The sequence below is a fragment of the Eptatretus burgeri genome, chromosome 12 (genome assembly GCF_056783735.1).
Source record: "Eptatretus burgeri isolate ZD-2024b chromosome 12, Ebu_testis_v1, whole genome shotgun sequence".
Lineage (NCBI taxonomy): Eukaryota > Metazoa > Chordata > Myxini > Myxiniformes > Myxinidae > Eptatretus > Eptatretus burgeri.
The window spans coordinates 48,523,239-48,541,450 of NC_140972.1; the positions used below are offsets into that span (position 1 = coordinate 48,523,239).

The window sequence follows — 18,212 nt, forward strand, 5'->3', positions numbered from 1 at the left end:
GATGTGACAATAACTATTTACATAATACTCCGACAGTTTTCCGAGGCCATCCATCATATTTCCCTAATTGCTTTTCATGATTGTTCTGATGGTTGACAGGATGGCCTCGAGGTATCTGCACTCGCACCTGAACTGCGAGCCTGGATTTGAATCTCGACCCAGCTATAAATTGTCGCCCTGGTGTTTCACAGGCAGGACGAGGCATCAATTTGAATGCTGTTCCTTGTCCCTCAGACGGAGGTTAAGCCGAAGGACTTGTCAGCCGACACCGGTCATTGGTGGACATTAAATATCCCATAGTGTCTTTCGTGAAGAGTACGTGAGGTATTGCCGGCAACCTTAACAAAATACAAAATACAAACAAAATACAAAATACAAAATACAAATACCTACAACTGCAGCTAGCAAGTCGTCTGGTCCTTTGGGGTATCTCTTGTGCACCAACTTCCATTGCTTGATATTTCAGAGTGTGGTTGTTGTGTAGGCAGCAGTTCCAACACTGTAAACAGATTCACGTTCACATGTTAATGTATCTTCTGCTATAAGACTAATGTAGTACCATTCAGCTTCCTTGAAAAGACTGTTATATTCCTCATAATGCATATAAGGCATCACGGTTGAACTGAACCACATATTTGGATTGAAGTGCATTTTGTAAGAGTGCCATTGTATTCTCTGGGCAAGTAATCAGGATCTTGCCAAGTTTGTGCTTCAGAATGGGCACAAAGAATGTTTCCTTTTCTGGTTTGTGGCATGTTGCAAGCTCATGCAACGTGTTCGTTACATAAATGGCATAGCTCTTCATTTTTACATTTTTGGCAAAGGGAGACTTTAGATTCAAATGCTGTTTGTCTGATGCAGATATAATTTGTTTATTGTCATTGCCTTGTACTTTCTTGTCCTTGGAACAAAAATAAACAATAGCAGGGAAATGTGAAGCCAGTTGACCCTTTCATATTGTTCATTGCTATAAATAACATCAAAATAACAATCAAGACTGAGTTATACAATGTGGAGCACCAGGAGAGGTTTAACCAACTCTTAAACGATTCCTGTACTGATGATATACACGCAATGTTTCTCACAATTGGAAAGTTCTTCCAATCGTGCGTTTACACAGCAAATTTTATTTTTAAGGGGCCATATACATATTACGTATGAAAGGAGGGAGGGGTTGGTGGTGTAAATTGGAATAAAACGAACTTGACAAAGGAGAGGTTTATTTGTCTTGGATGAAGGAAGGAAGAGGAAAGAAAAATAAAAGGAAGGAAGGAATGGATGGGATTTTGACATATTTGTAAGAAGGGGTGCCATTGTCCAGTGGCACAGCCGCACCCCCAGAAAATGATGCAGCCCAGCAGCCACAGGCTGCATATGAATAAGTATATAATAATCATAATTATATATATATACAAACATATATATATATATATATGTATATATATATATATATATATATATATATATGTATATATATATATATATATATATATATATATATATATATATATCTGTATATAGATCGATAAGGGACAGAATATATATATATAGATTGATAATTTGCTGAATTTATCGAAGATAGAGGAGGGTCGTTCAAAAAAAATGATATACATGAGATACAACAGTTTAAGGCATGGCAACCAAAGCATAACAGGATGTTTATATAAAATACAAATATATTCAGGTATTTTCTTATGAATTGTATAAAAAAAACCTTGGCATGTCTTGGACTATTGTGAGTACTGCTGGACTCTGCTATTCACGGAATCACATGGGATTTTGACATATTTGTAAGCAGGGGGTGCCATTGTCCAGTAGCCCAGCCGCACCCCCAGAAAATGATGCAGCCGAGCAGCCACAGGCTGCATATGAATAAGTATATGATAATCATAATTATATATATATATACATATATATATATATATATATATATATATATATATATATATATATATATATATATATATATATATATATATATATATATATATATATATATATATATATATATATATATATATATATACATATATATATATATATATATATATATATATATATATATATATATCTGTATATAGATTGATAAGGGACAGACTGCATATAGATTGATAATTTGCTGAATTTATCGAAGATAGACGAGGGTCGTTCAAAAAAAATGATATGCATGAGATACAACAGTTTAAGGCATGGCAACCAAAGCATAACAGGATGTTTATATAAATTAAATATATATTCAGGTATTTTCTTATGAATTGTATACAAAAAAACCTTGGCATGTCTTGGACTATTGTGAGTACTGCTGGACTCTGTTATTCACGGAATCACTATTCGCCGACCCTGTGTATTTGCGGACCCCGCTTATTTGCGGTTTATAAAATGCGACTTGCTTCCATCTTTGCAGCCCTGTGCTTCGCATATTCGCGGTTTTATCTAGTCTTCACAGGCGTTTTCGCAGTTTTTTTCGCGTATTCACAGGGTTTTTTTTCGCGTATTCACGACCTTTTTGCGTCCATATTCACGATTTATGTTTTTTTGCGTTTTTTTACAGGCATATTCAAGGGATTTTTGATTTCCCTCATGAATCACTAACCACCGGGAACATATCCCCCCTTTTCCCAATGAAACAATGCCCCGCTATTCGCAGATTCGCTATTTGTGTCATTTTCCAGGAACGTATCCCCCGCGAATAGTGGGGTCCATTAGTATCTCGTTTGAACCTTTTAAACGCTGTCATAGCATTGGGTACAGGTTATGCGCTGTGATCTAGTGGAGTTCAAGTCCAGGTCTGATTTTGCGTTCACAAAAAGTCAAACAAAATGTTTCAATGAATTGAAGGCAGTACCTGCTGCTGCAAGTTGATAGAATACTGACTTTCTGTAGATCAAGAAAATCTTGTGAGACATCCTCTGAAATAATAACAAATGCTTTTTAGGTATTTTGCATGCAAGTCGTGTGTATGCTTGAATTTTGTTTTACATTGTCCCAAATAAATACACATTCCGAAAGAAGGGAATTCCTCTTATGTGGCGACTTCAATTGTCATCACGCCAGTTGGCTAGGTGTGGGTACCTCTCTCACCTGCCATGGGACATCAGCAAAAGCTTTCTGTGACTCATTGGGACTGACTCAATCGGTCAACTTCCCGACCCGGATCTCAACCAATGGTACTCCATCTCTTCTGGATCTGATTTTGACAAATTTCCCTGACAATATCTGCTGCTCTTCCTTCGCTCCAATTGGTTCTTCTGACCACGTCCTTGTTAAAGTGGACATCTCTCTGGCTGTTATCAGAGAACCACCCCACCGCCGTCGAGTCTGGCATTTCACTCAAGCCGACTGGCAGGGTCTCCGAGCAGCCATCAAACTTATCGACTGGTCTCCTATCACTACTTTCTCAAACATCAACTCATCCTGGGAATTCTTTCAAAGAAACTTGCTCTCCCTCATGCACAGATTTATCCCCTCTCGTGTTCAGTTGTCTTACCCTTCCTCCCGCCCTTGGTTTACTGAAGCTTGTGGCGAGGCAGTTGTCCTGAAACAACTTGCCTTTGCCTCATGGAAAGCAAACCCAACTGAGGGCAATCTCAGTTCTTTCCACAAAGCTCGGAACAAGTGTGTAGCTACCCTCAGGAGAGCCAGAAAACAACATCTTTCTCATCTCAAGTCTGAACTCTCAAACCTCTCTCCCTCCTCAAAATCCTGGTGGCGTTTAATCAAATCTGTTTCTGGTGTATGTTCCCCCTCCATCCCCTCCCTTACCTCAAATGGCCGCACTGCTGATTCCACACGTGATAAAGCTGAATGTCTAAACTCGGTGTTTGCAGCTAAATCTTGTGTCCCAAACCCATCACTATCTCTACCCACTTTACCCAGTCACACCCAACTGTCCCTGGACTCTGTATCCTTTTCTCCTGACAAGGTGGAGAGCTTGCTTTCAAACCTCGAGTCAGATTCTGCAACCGGTCCAGACGGCATCAGCCCACGTGTCCTCAAAGCCTGCTCTTCTGCTCTTGCTCACCCTCTCTCTGTTCTATTCACCCTCTCATTTTCCCAAGGTCATCTGCCATCTGCTTGGAAATCTGCTAACATCACTGCCCTGCATAAAAAAGGTGCAAAAACAGATCCCTGTAACTATAGACCAATCAGCCTTCTCCCAATCATCAGCAAGGTTATGGAATCCATCATCGCTTCAGACATGAAATCCTTCCTCTTCTCCAATGGCTTGATTTCCAATCATCAATTTGGTTTCAGACCAGGTCACTTTACCCTAGATATGCTGCTACTGCTCTCCCATCAATGGATGGAGGTCCTCAATGCCAGACAGGAAATCCGAGCCGTATCCCTGGACATATCACGTGCTTTTGACACAGTCTGGCACCCTGCCCTACTCACCAAACTCTCTTCCCATGGTATTCAAGGCCATCTCCACTCATGGCTCGCAGACTTCCTCTCCTGTCGCAGTCAACGTGTGGCCCTAAATGGAGTTCTTTCATCCCCTCTTCCTGTGCAGGCTGGAGTTCCTCAAGGTAGCATTCTGGGCCCTGTTCTTTTTCTGGTTTTCATCAATGATCTCTCGGACTCTTTGGAAAATCCTCTATTTCTCTTTGCCGATGACTCCACCCTCTGCCGTACCATCTGTCATCCCTCAGACCGGCAAGCAGCAGCTTCTTCGCTCACTGCAGATCTGGATAAAATCACAAACTGGTCCAACACGTGGAACATGTCTTTCAATCCAGACAAATCTCACACTCTCACTATGTCTCTTCGAAAGGACCGTTTACAAACCCCCCATCCACTTTCTCAACAATCCTCTGGAAGAAGTCTTTTCTTTCAAGCTTCTGGGTCTCACTATCTGCCATGACCTTTCCTGGGAAAGTCACATTTCCAACCTTGCCTCAAAAGCCAGTCGCCGACTGGGAATCCTCCGTCGTGCAAAGTCCTTCCTCGGCCCTCTTGAGCTCCTGACCACTTACAAAGCTTTTGTCCGTAGCCTGATGGAGTAATGCTCTCCCCTCTGGGCTGGTGCTCCTGCCTCCCACCTTTCTCGACTTCACGCTGTCGAAACCAGGGCTTTTAAGATCATTGGCATCTCCCGCAATGAAGCTGAGTCTTTGGGCCTCTCACTCAATCACCGCAGGTTGGTCGGTGGTCTTTCTGTCTTCTACCGACTCCTCTCCAGCCTTGCCCCCTTGCTCTCTCTGTGATTTGTCCCAACCACATTTCCACAGGGCGCTCAAGGTCCGCCAACAACCCCCTTCTGGTAAAACTACCAAAATCACGAATCACTGCTCATCTTCACTCTTTCATTCCTCTTTTTTCCCGCCTTTGGAATAAACTTCCTCACTCTATTCTTTCCCATTCTTCCCTCCAGGCTTTCAAAACAGCTGTTCACCACCACCTCTTATCTTCCCCCATCCAAATCCTCGATCTTTTCTACCCCCGATAATCCACCCAAGCCCACTTCCTTCAATTCTCCTGCTTTCCTTCCTGAAAGTCCCTTTAATGTCCATCTTCCCCTCGCCATGTTCCCCGTCCCATCCCCATCCCTCTCCCTTCCACAGTTCACCTGTGTCTGTTCCCCAATGTTTTGTCCCTTCCACTCCCGCCCCTCTTGTCTCATGCCTCCTTACTGTGAGTTGTGTGTTAGCTCTCATACGAGCCTCGACCAAGGTATACAAAAAATAAAAATAAAAAATAAAAAAAAGGGAATGAGGTCGATCATGTGATGTGATGTGATGGGTGCACAAACTTTGCTTACAACTGTTAATGTTAAGCAAAGATCAAACAGCTTACATGTGATCATACGTACAGGTCTATCAGGTTCCAAAGCTGAAAAGGAAGTCGTGTCGAATGAGGCTCAAATTGACCTTACTCACTCCATATGGTACAGAGTATTACCCCTCTGAAGAACACCATGGAGCGCACAACTAATTATGAACATTTCTGGAAGTGACAAATTACTTTGGACAGGACACTACCAGTCGGAAAAAATGTTATCGTTATAACTATGGTACATAAGAGTTGTATTCTTATATACCATAGTTGGTTACAGGTCTAACTACAGTAGGCTGCAGAGAATATCTATAGTAAAAGGATGTTATTTTGTTATATATATATATATATATATATATATATATATATATATATATATATATATATATATATATATATATATATATATATATATATATATATATATATAATATACTCCATCGCAGCATCTTCTCAACGAAGAGAGGAGTTTATAGGATTTTGACCAGGGTCCGACACACAATGTCATACTCAATTCATTCGGTACCACGGCATTGCAAGTGAATGTCAGCAGATCGGTCAGTCAGCTTAAAGTCCCCTCTAACTGATGAGGTGCTGATTACTCTCTATCTCTCTATACTTGGGTAATTGTGTAAGCATTAGGATGACAGTTTAAATTGGCTCGGGAATCAAACAAAGGGAAGACAGCACAAATAGTGGGGCAACTTAGCATAACAATTGTGCATTTTGTGAGGAAAGCACCAAATTTGGCACACTAGTAGCCTATCATATTATGAATAGATATGGATATTGGGCCATATCAAAATTTTTGATGGCAGTGGAAAATGGCTGCCACAGCCATCTGCGGCTAAATTTGAGATGGCCCAATATCCAAATCTGTTCATAATACGTTAGGCTACTAGTGTTCCAAATTTGGTGCTTTCCTTACAAAATGCACAATTGTTATGCTATATTTAGCTAAGTTGCCCCACTAAAAGGAGAATTTAGTCCCTCTGAGTTCGTCTAAATTATCAACATAAAACGTTTTATCTAAAAGTCATGTTTGTAGGTTTCTGTAAAAGTTGAATACAGGTTCCTTAAATGTCATGTCAGATAAATATGGTATTGATTATAGGTTTCTGTACAGCCACTTGAAACGATGCTTTGACCGATATAATGACAGATAGTCTCAAGGATGACTTACTTTGCAGTCAATTGAATGAGATCGCTGAACTCTTAGCTTATGGTGTGAGGAATCCAAGTACAAATCCCACATACTATATGTGTTTGTACATTGTCTCCATTATAATGCCATTGTAACTTTTGTTGAAGAATTGCTGTCTATTCACATGCGCACTCTACTTTTTTTAATTGTCGCAATTACTCGCACCTTCTTGCCGGGTCGAACAGAACGTTTTTGGCTCAAGTCTTTCATGAACCGGTTAGCCGTTCGACTGAAGGAGGCAGGTATTTGTAATGGGTTCAGGGTGCTGGCAACAACCCTCCAACTCTTTGCGAAGGACACCGTGGGATCTTTAATGTTCACCAACGACTAGTACTGCCAGACAAGCTTAACATCCTCTGAGGGATGGCACACACAAACACACACACATTTATGCCTCTTCTTGCATGCGAAACACCAGGGTGACAGTTTATAGCTGGGTCAGGTTTCAAACCCTGGCTAGACACCAAACAATCCTGTAGGTAATTACCTCTGTGAGTTGTTGAAACAAGTCTTTTTACATTGCCTTGGACACGGTCTGGGCATCCTGCAGATAACTAGTTGTTGAAAAAACTAAACAGAGCACAGAGCTAACGATGAGAATAAAACCTGCCATGAATAAATAACTGATCTTGTCATTTACAGAACTTGCTTTTACATCCCTGTGCGGCTTTACCTTCCTATTGACATTCCTCCGTTGCCATTTCCCCCATTAATAAGGAAATAAATTTCTGTTGTTTTGCATCTCATTAGCTGTTCCCCTAATTGCACTGAACGGGAAAGGCAATGCATGAAAGACAAATGGTTCCTTTTCAAAATCAAATGGACAATTCACATTTGCATCCTCACGCCATGATGCAGTGCCTCTTGTTTATGAGGCAACATGAATCAGTATAAAGCATGAATCATTTCCATACCCAAAGACACATGAGGCACCTGTGCCAGGTGAGCTTTGCTCCATGTACCTGTGTAGGTGTTTTGTTTTAACAAAGCTACCTGTGTTCCTTCACAGCACCTGTTATCGTACGAGCACCAAAGAATATCCACAACGTCACAGGCTCTCAGGTGTACCTGTCTTGTGAGGTCAAGGCCATTCCGATCCCTGTCATCACTTGGCGCAAGGTGAGTTAAACTTCGTGTAGTTCTTGCACACATTCCAATGAGTGCATACTTTACATCACAAACTCTACTTGTATAGTCATGTACGTGATATTGAAATTGTATATATTTGATGGAGTTTGGAACTTCGCTCTTTGGATTGTGAGTTTATTATTTAACATGAATTATTAGCTCACCTGGAACGTAGTTCTGGAGAGCTTATGGGATGGTGCATCGTCCGTCAGTCCATCCGTCCGACCTTCTGTCCACAAACACTTGCAACTTCTTCTCTGAAACTATACACATGATTCCAATTAAACTTGACCACAAACTTCATCACCCGGTATGTACCAAAATTTGTTCACGGCATTAAAAAAAAATTGGCCCCTAAGGGGGTCTATGGAGGGAGTTTACGGGGTGAGGGAGAGGGGTTACCCCCCAAAAAAATATGTATTTGCTTTCTTCTCTGAAAGCACACGCACAATTCTGATTAAATTTGACAACAATCTCCATCACCCGTAATGTACCAAAGTTTGTTCAAGCCAGTTAAAAAGTTGGGGTCCAAGGGGGTTTACGGGGGGTGGGGTGGTTGCCCCCCAAAATAGGTATTTACTTTCTTCTCCGAAACTGCACACACACATCCGATTAAACTTGACCACAACCTTTATCACCTGTGATGTACCAAAGTTTGTTCATGGCATTAAAAAAATTCAAAGGTATTTACTTTCTTCTCCGTTATATATGTTGTGGGTCATCCATGCCTACCAGTCGTTCCCTGGTTTTCTTATCCAGCCGCAACCGGGTGAGCACCCAGGGGTATTGCCCTTATTTTGTTAATAGGTGGTGACGTCAAAGGTTAAATAATTAAATTGCACTTCTTTGAGAAATATCCCAAATAATAACACCGATGAGAAATCAAAAAAAAAAAAATGTTCTGAATATTTTTTGAAATTAAAAAAATATATATATTTCACGAAAAACCTGAGTAGGGACCCCCTGAGTATACCCCCCAAAATTGGTGTCTATCTGCCCAAGGGTCTCAGAGTCATTACCAGACAGACATACACACTTTAGACGTTATTATCATTTTTTTTAAGAGAGAGAGAAGATTAATAGAACATATGTGTGCCTCAAGTGCTCATTTCGACAGATCAGGGCGAGACAGACAACAAACATGACCGTCAAATGCCAAATAGACGACTGCTCAAGTTACATATTCTATTAAAGGTTTTCATTGGTTTAAATGTGAACTTTGAATGTATCTATTATATAGTCAGGAAAAACAATTATATTTTCCCTCTTGGTGATTATGGCATATTTTTCTCTGGCAGAGATTATCTTCATTGGGTGGCTAAGTAATTCCTGCTCATGAAATGTGAAAATGACATTCTCGTTTATAGTGGGGCAACTTAGCATAACAATTGTGCATTTTGTGAGGAAAGCACTAAATTTGACACACTAGTAGTCCAACGTATTATGAACAGATTTGGATATTGGGCCATCTCAAAATTTTTGATGGCAGTGGAAAATGGCTGCCACAGCCATCAGCGGCTGAATTTGAGATGGCCCAATATCCAAATCTGTTCATAATATGTTAGACAACTAGTGTTCCAAATTTGGTGCTTTCCTCACAAAATGCACAATTGTTATGCTATATTTCGCTAAGTTGCCCCACTATTATGCTTTGCAGGTAACTGTAAAGGCCATGGAGAAGCTTGCTAGAGATTTGCCAGAGTTATATTTCATGTATATGTATATGTATATGTACATGTATATGTACATGTATATGTACACATATATATATATATATATATATATATATATATATATATATATATATATATATATACATACATACACACACACACACACACACACACACACACACACACACATCCGAATATAATGTCTGGTGTTGGCTTCATGGTTAGGGTGGTGAGCTTGGGATCCTGGGATCCTGAGTTCAAAACCCACTCGGCTGTTGAATTAATACCAGGTGGGGTTGACTCTGCCTGTCATCTTTTCTGAAGTCAGCAAATGAGTGCCAGCTTGCTGGTATCCTGTGTCAGAGTGGTGGCCTGTCCAGGATTGTGCCCAACAGCCAAGGAGACTACTTAGGCAGCACCAATGCTCTGCACAGAGGATGTTCCCAATGGATGAATGGATCTGAATATGTCTCTCTTTCTCGCTCTCTCTCCTTTCTCTGTGGATCTGTTCCCTATCCACAGCCACATCTTTCAAGCTACAAACTCCATACTCGGGGTGCAGAAACAACTTTGTGTGGGAAGTAACATTGGCTATGTGGCTGCAGCCTCAGAGGTTGTATTGAGGCCACAAATTCAGGCCAAAGTGACCAATATAGCAATTTCTGACAAACATGATGACCAATTAGTCTCTAATTGAAAAGGCCAGATTTTTTTGAGTGCAACACAAGTAACCTTTTTAAAGTCCATGAAATAATTTAAATTGAAAGATTAACTTAAACTTTTCTCATCACTGGAGATGGGTACTTTTGCTGGTCAGAGATGTGCTGGAGTTACCATGAAATAATCCAGACATGCAAATCCAATTTGAACAGGGTAAATTCATTGTGCAGAAAACAAACCATACTTTTTCACCCATTGCCATCGATCAGGCACACAAACAAAACAATCACCTGGTAAAAGGTAAATGTGGTGCAATAGGCTTAATATAAAACCCTTTTGCATGATCGAAATCTGATAGATGGTGGCTGGTCCTGAAATGGTCAGGTGGTGAGTGAATTTGAAGAAAGCAGTGTCCAGGATAAACAAAAAGTGGCACCAGACCATGAACCATCAGTTGCCAGCCAAACATGATGTGAGACCCGTGTAGAGTCACTGGTTCATGTTTTTGAGGAACTGAGAAAATCCCTTTGAAGAGGAGAGTTAGGATCTCCTCTCATTATCCGTGAAGAACATAGCTGATCCATGTGTTTACAGAACTGTTAAAGAAGGCAAGGCAATAGGAAAGGAACAATTCAACACGTTTGTGAAAAAGAGGATAACTACGAGATCTAAACTAATGAAAGATGAAAGATGTAATCTCTCATAACAAATTTACCCTGTTCAAATACACTCGAATAAAACATGTAACAAAAGATAAGACAAACCTTTTTTTCAGCAAGTTACAGACTTTCAGCAAGTTCAGAACTCTGAGATATTCTCAAAGCTCGACATAGGTTTCCAAAACTGGGATGGCAAACTCGATGAATTTTCTCCCACAAAAATCAAAGCTGTCCTCCCTCCCTATCAAACAGTGGAAATCTATGTATTGGCATAAAAGTCAGACCTGCTTGTTTGTTCAGAACCTCTGAGAGATATTCAAGGTCAGGTCCTGTCAGGTATGGGAGCATGCGCCGGAGCAGCGCATCGCAGCATCCACTTTCCGCCAGTACTCCGGGAGCCTCCGTCTGGCCATTCCCCAGGCAGATCCCTGGCTCATCCCCATCTCCTTGAGATGCTGATGAACTTGCTGCAACCACGAGGAACGTGGTCGGCCCTTTGGCCTCCTCCACTCACGAGGCTCCCTCGCTGAGAGAATCGGGTGAGCAGGATCAGCGTCAGGAAAACGAGCCACATGTCCACACAGCCGCAGCTGATGCTCACGGACTATGCAGGTAACAAATCTCATTTGAGTCTCTCTCAGCAACTGCTCATTGGACACAAAGTCTGACCAGCGATAGCCAAGGATTCTCCGAAGAGACTTGGTACCAAAGGAATTAAGTCTCCATCTCAGATCCCTGGTCAGAGTCCAAGTCTCGCATCCATAGAGCAAGACTGAAAGCACCAAGGACCTGAAGACTCGGACTTTCATCTTCCCACACAGGTCCCGGCAGCGCCACACCCCATGATCCAGTGAATCCATGACTCCCCAGGCCCAACCCAGATGTCAGTTGACCTCTGGCTCACAGCCAGCATAGACATGAATATCACTGCCATGGTAAATGAATCTCTCGGTGACCTCAACATCCTCGCCACAAACAGATACAGACAGGATAACAGCATCCAAGATGTCATTGAAACCCTGGATCTTAGTTTTGACCCAGAAAACCCATAATCCCAGTGGCTCTGACTCCTCATTCAGCACCTTGAGGGCCCCCAAACGGAAATCCAGAGTCTCCTCAAAGGTGACTGTATTGTCTGCGAAATCAAGGTCAGAGATCTTGACATTCCCAAACAATGCACCGCAACTTGATCTCTCCGACATCCTCCCCAGAATTCAGTCCATACAAGTGCTGAAAAGTGTGTGTGTGTGGGGGGGGGGGGTAGTACCCACCCCTGATGAACTCCAGTAACAACTGGAAATAAGTCAGAGATGGTATCACCACATCTCATAGCATTCTCAGTTCCAGAGTATAGTTCAGACATCAGATTGATTAGTTTTGGTGGCACCCCATGAAGACGAATAATCCTCCAGAGGACATCCCGATTCACTGAATCAAACACTTTACAGAGATCAACATAGGCTGCAAGCAGCCCCTGCTGAAACTCTCATCTGCGTTCGGTGAGGACACGAAGTGCAAGGATACAGTCAATTGTTGACCTCTTTGGTGTAAAGCCTGACTGCTCTGGACGCTGGTGCTCAAGCACATGGTGGTGAACCCTATCAATAATTATCCGAACAAAGACCTTACCTGGCACTGAGAGCAGTATCACCCATCGATAGTTGTTGCAGTCTAGGCGATCACCCTTCCCTTTCCAGAGAGGGACAACAAGGCCCCTCTTCCAGTCAGTTGGGATGATGACTGTGGTCCAGGCAGAGCACAGAACTGCATGCAATGACACGAGTGTAGCATTTCCACCAGCCTTGATAAGTTCAGCATAGATACCACAGATCCCTGGAGCTTTACCCCATTTCAACCAGTTCACCGCAGTCTGTCTTTCCACAAATGAAGGTGGACCACAGTTGATTGGAGAGTCAGCAATAGGGATAGTAACACCCCTGACATCCAACTCGACAGCTGTTGGACCAGCCTGGTACAACTGCTCAAAGTAACCGGCTCAGCGGGCCTTCACTTCAGACTCCTCTCTAAAGAGCCCACCACCCTCTGCTGTAACTGCAATATACCGAGGGATGGGCTTGGATGAACGCAATGCACGAATTCCCCTGTAAGCAGGACGAGAATCACTTGACCACAAGTGATGCTCTACCCCCTCACAGATTCCTCGCACATAGGCCTCCTTGTCCACCCTCAGTGCACGTACAGTTTTTCACCTCAGCTCCCTGAACAGCTCAGCTCTGCCATTCAGCCTGGCCCTGTAACTTTGTTCAATGGTATCCAGTGTCCCTTGAGAGATAAAATTATTCTTCACCCTCGTCCTGCTCCTCTAAGCTTCTCCCTCGTCACATCCCTCTCTGCTTTTCCCTCATCCTGCCCTCCTCTCAGCTTCCCCTCATCCTGCTCCTCTCAGCTTCCCCTTGTCCTGCTCCTCTCTCAGGTTCCCCCTTGTCCTGCCCCCTCTCAGGTTCCCCCTTGTCTTGTCCCCTCTCAGGTTCCCACTCGACCTGCTCTCTCCCCTTCCAGCTTCCCCCCTCCCCTTCCAGATTCCCTCAAACCAGATTCCCCCTAAATTCTGTGTTTGCTTCCAAACCTTGTGTCCCCAACCCCTCACTCTCTGTACCCACCATATCCAGTGGCATCCAACTATTTCTGGACTCTGTGTCTCTTTTTCGCCCAAGAAGATGAAGTTTCTGGCAACACTCAACTCTGATTCTGCAAATGGACCAGACGACATCACCTCACATGTCCTAAAAACCTGCTTTACCGCTCTTTCACATCATCCTCCTGCTCAGTTCACCCTGTCATTTGCCCAAGGTCATTTTCAATTTGCTTGCAAATCACCCAACATCACTGTAATACATAAAAGGTGCAAAGACCGATCCCTTTAACTACTGTCATATTAGCTTACTTCCAATCATCAGCAAGGTCATTAAATCCATCATCGCAGTTGACATTGAATCCTTCCTTTTCTTCAACGGCCTCATCTCAGATCATCAATTCGGATTCGGATCATGTAATTCTACTTGGACATACTGCTTCCGCTCTCCCAACAATCAGATATGAGATCAGGACTCTCTCTATCTCTATCTCTATCTCTATCTCTATCTCTATCTCTATCTCTATCTCTATCTCTATCTCTATCTCTATCTCTCTCTCCCTCTTTCCCCCTTTCTCCCTCTCTCTGGGCATATCTTGAGCATTTCATACAGTCTGGCACCCCACCTTGCTCTCCAAACTCTCTACACATAGCATCCAAGGCTAACACCACACACGGCTTATCTAAATCCTCTACTCTCGTAGCCAACGTGTGGTTCTCAACGGAATCCTCTCATGTCCTCTCTCTGTTATGACTGGAGTGCCCCAAAGCAGTGTTCTCGGCTCAGTCCTATTCCGAATTTTCATCAGCGATCTCTCTGACTCTCTCTTTATCCTCTTTATCTTTTTTTGTTTTCTTTATTTCTTTAATCCTCTTTATCTTTTTTCTGATGACTCCATCCTCTGCCATAATATCCCTCATCCTTCAGATAGGCAGGCAGCAACCTTTTCCTTCTCCACAAAACTTGACATAATCAGAAGCTGGTCAAACAATTTGAATATGTCTTTCATTCAAGACAAAGCTCACAATCTCACTATTTCTCCCCAAAAAATCATCTGGCAAATCATCCCATATACTTTCTTAACTCTTCTCTTGAAGTTCAGTCACTCAAACTTTTGGGCCTTACTATCAGCAATGATGTTTCTCGAGAAATCCACACTTTTCAGATGGCCTCCAAAGCTAGTCGCCTACTGGGCATTATCCATCATGCATTGTCCTTTCTTGGAACACCTGAACTATTATCCACCCACACGGCCTTCATTTGCAGCTTGATGGAGTACTGCTCTCCACCCTTAGCCGGAACACCTTGTTCAGCTTGACGCTTTGAAAACCAAGGCCTTCAAGATCAATGGAATCTCCGGTGATGAAACTGAGTCTAAGGGGCTATCACTTTCACATCGCAGACAAGTCGATGGTCTCTCTGTCTTTGACCACCCCTCCTTTCTGGCCTTGCACTCTCTGCTTTTTCCGTGCCCCCCCCTACCAGCCTCTAGTTTTCTGCAGGGCATCTGTGGTCTGCCATCAACTTTCTTCTGGTGAAACTGAAAAAAATGCAGAATCACTGCTCACCTCCACTTATTTGTTCATCTTTGTCACCACCTGTGGAACCACGTTCCGCAGTCTCTTGAAACTCATTCTTTCCTCCAAGGAATCAAGGCTGTTCACCACATTCTCAGATCATCTCCCATCCAAAAACATTATCTCCCCCCCCCCAATCCCCTGTCAACCCTTGCCAAGCCCAGCTCTTTCCAAGTTTCCATTTTTTTTCCTTTTCAAAAGTTTGCTTCTGTGTCCATCTTGTCCACCACATGCATTCTCCTCTCGCCCTCATTCTTCCCACATCCTTTATATTTTCAAATCTCCCTCTATTTTGTCCCTCATACCTGCTGTTAGTGTGTTTCCACCCTCTCTTTCTACTGTTCCTTTTGTTTTGTTACGTCCGGATCAGTTCAACGTTCTAGCTTCTCCATGAGCCTCGACATTTTATACAAAAAAAGCATTGGCTTACCTTGAGGAGCGATTGTGAGTATCCCTTTATGAGTACGTTTTGAACACCCCACACAACCAAAGGGGTTGACAAAGGGTTGATGAGGAGGGGGAGAAATAAATAAAGATTGGAAAGAGAAAGGAGGAAAGGAGGAATAGGGGTGGGGGGAGGGGTCAAAAGGTGTCATCTCTGTGTACATAATATGTAGGAAGTGGTGGCTTGTCACTTTGTTTATATTTGAAAACAGATGACTCGATCAAAAGTCTGTGTTTTTCAAACCTGTTGTTGCCTCTTATACGTTTGTAATAATTTTGTGAGGGGTTGGATGATGGTTGTGTGTGTAGGTGATCGAGGCACCAAAGGGTGTGAGTTTGCTTGAGGAACTTCCTGGAGACCGGGTCAACTTGGCGGTGCAGGTCCGGGGTGGACCATCAAAGTATGAGAGCACTGGCTGGGTTCTGGTGGGTTTTGGCATCAACAGCGCAGAGCAGCACCACACACTGTCGCACAGAATTCGTGAAACATTGTGGCACAGCAAAGGTGACGTGTTTCATAATGAACAGAGGAATGCACTTGTCCAATGAAACTTCTCCATTCTTTGGCAGATCCATCCGTTGGGAGAGAGAGACAGTGGAAAGTACAGGTGTCATGCCAAGAACAGCCTTGGGGAAGCTCACCGGGATGCGAACATCGTTGTGGAACAACATATAAAAGCTATCGGTGAGATGCTGTTCGTGTGCGTGTGGTTGGAACGTTGCGTGCGGTGTGTCAGAGGCCTGCTGTAAGAATGAACCATTCTCCAACGGTCTCTTGGGGACATATATTAATTACATATGCATGGTGGGTTACATTGAGAAAAGGAAGAGAAACAAGGATGATAAGAGAGAATGGAGAGAATTTTGGGCTGAAAAGGAAGTGAAGAAAAGAGGAACTGGGGGTGGGAAAGTTCAAATTTCAGGTGTGTGTAACTAGTTGACTGATTGATGTATTGTTTCCACAGTGTTGTCAGGAAGTGCCTATTTATTTATCAATACTGCCTTTGCTTTGCCAGGTGACCAGCTCGATGGCTGATTCAACAGAGATGACACACAGGGCAGCGAGCCGCATCCCCCCCGCCCCCTCTGTTTAAGCTTGTGTGTGTGTGAGACAGCGTCCGGCTGAATCTAGATCAAAATCGTGTTTCCCTTCCCTGCATTTCAAAACGACGTAAATCAAAACAATAGCATCAAATCATTTTTTCCTTCGTAGTTATTTTCTTTACATCATTCTTCACAACAATGAAGCAAATAGACGTAATACAGTTTTTGGAAAGGTTAACAGGGAATGGGTGGTGGGTGTGGGGAGGTTTATGGGAGACTTGTGGGTTTGTATGAAAAACCAGTGACCATTTTTAGTGGAATCTAGCGACAAACCTTGTGTATCTAGTATCGTGAGATCTGATGGGAGAGACATGAGCAAGGAGGTTTGAAGGGAAGAAGGGAAAGGTTTGAGGAAGGCAAGTGCAATTGCAGCATGTGATGCACAGCCAATGATTAAGGATGAAACATTTGTGCCATTTTTCAGTCAAAGGTCAATTTGACAGTCGAATTAATTTGGTGCTGAAAATGGTTTGTATTATGCACAATTTATGGGGTAATGGTGAGGTGGGGAAAAACGGGAGAGGAGTTGGGACCCTCGACAGATCATTTTATAAATGTGGTAAAAACCACGACCCTATAAGGGGCATTACGAGTTTTAAATTCCTGGCAACAAAGGACCAAGTTCCAAACGTTCTACAGGGTATAAGAATAATAAGCACAGGAAGAATTCCTTTTCTGTTCCTTACACCTGCTTTTCCACTCGGTTCATCTTGTTAAGGTCCACTACTTATGTACCTTTCTGGGTCGTTTTGCTCTCATGCTTTCCACAGATTGTTGGTGAACATTTATCATTCTGTTTATTATGTGTAGATGAGCTTGGTATTTTGGTGTATCATGTGCTTTTTAATACAAGTTGATCCTTACTTTGTATTCAGTACATTTCTGTTATATTTTATCATAACTCAGATAGGCGATGAGTGTCCTGCTGTGTTATGGTGAAGTTATTTTGCATTTCCTATGTAATAAAACACAATATATATATATATATATATATATATATATATATATATATATATATATATATATATATATATATATATATATATATATATATATATATATATAAAAAGCAAACTTATCGGTGTCCTGAGTTTTTTCGTTGAACTTTTGTGCCTCAATTTCCAACATAAGACCACAGCATTGGTGTTTTCTTTTCTGATCTGATCTGGGGTCTTCACTCTGAGAGTTTACAGGTAGGCCCTGTGTCTCCACCTATCAAATGTGCTGGGACCTACCCCGGTGATTAAATGGCTAAACTGCAGCTCCTAAGCATCAAATTATCTCAACTTTGAGATTTGAACTTCGGTGACGAATATTGTCTTACTTCCATCATGGTATCATCGCATCATATTCACAACCTAGCGTGCGCTCTCTTGCAAATTTTGCCAGATCGG

General features: G+C 42.5%; 1 protein-coding gene across 1 annotated transcript in view; it reads left to right on the forward strand.

Moving 5' to 3' along the window:
* The window catches only part of LOC147015570 (insulin-like growth factor-binding protein-like 1), a 44,480-nt gene extending 26,799 nt beyond the window's left edge, over nucleotides 1-17,681 (forward strand). The window contains 4 exon segments of the mRNA XM_085849112.1: nucleotides 7,989-8,098; nucleotides 16,024-16,140; nucleotides 16,285-16,399; nucleotides 16,731-17,681. Coding sequence (XP_085705238.1) covers nucleotides 7,989-8,098; nucleotides 16,024-16,140; nucleotides 16,285-16,399; nucleotides 16,731-16,750 — 362 coding nt within the window. The 3' untranslated portion in view covers nucleotides 16,751-17,681.
* The last annotated feature ends 531 nt before the right edge of the window (nucleotides 17,682-18,212 follow it).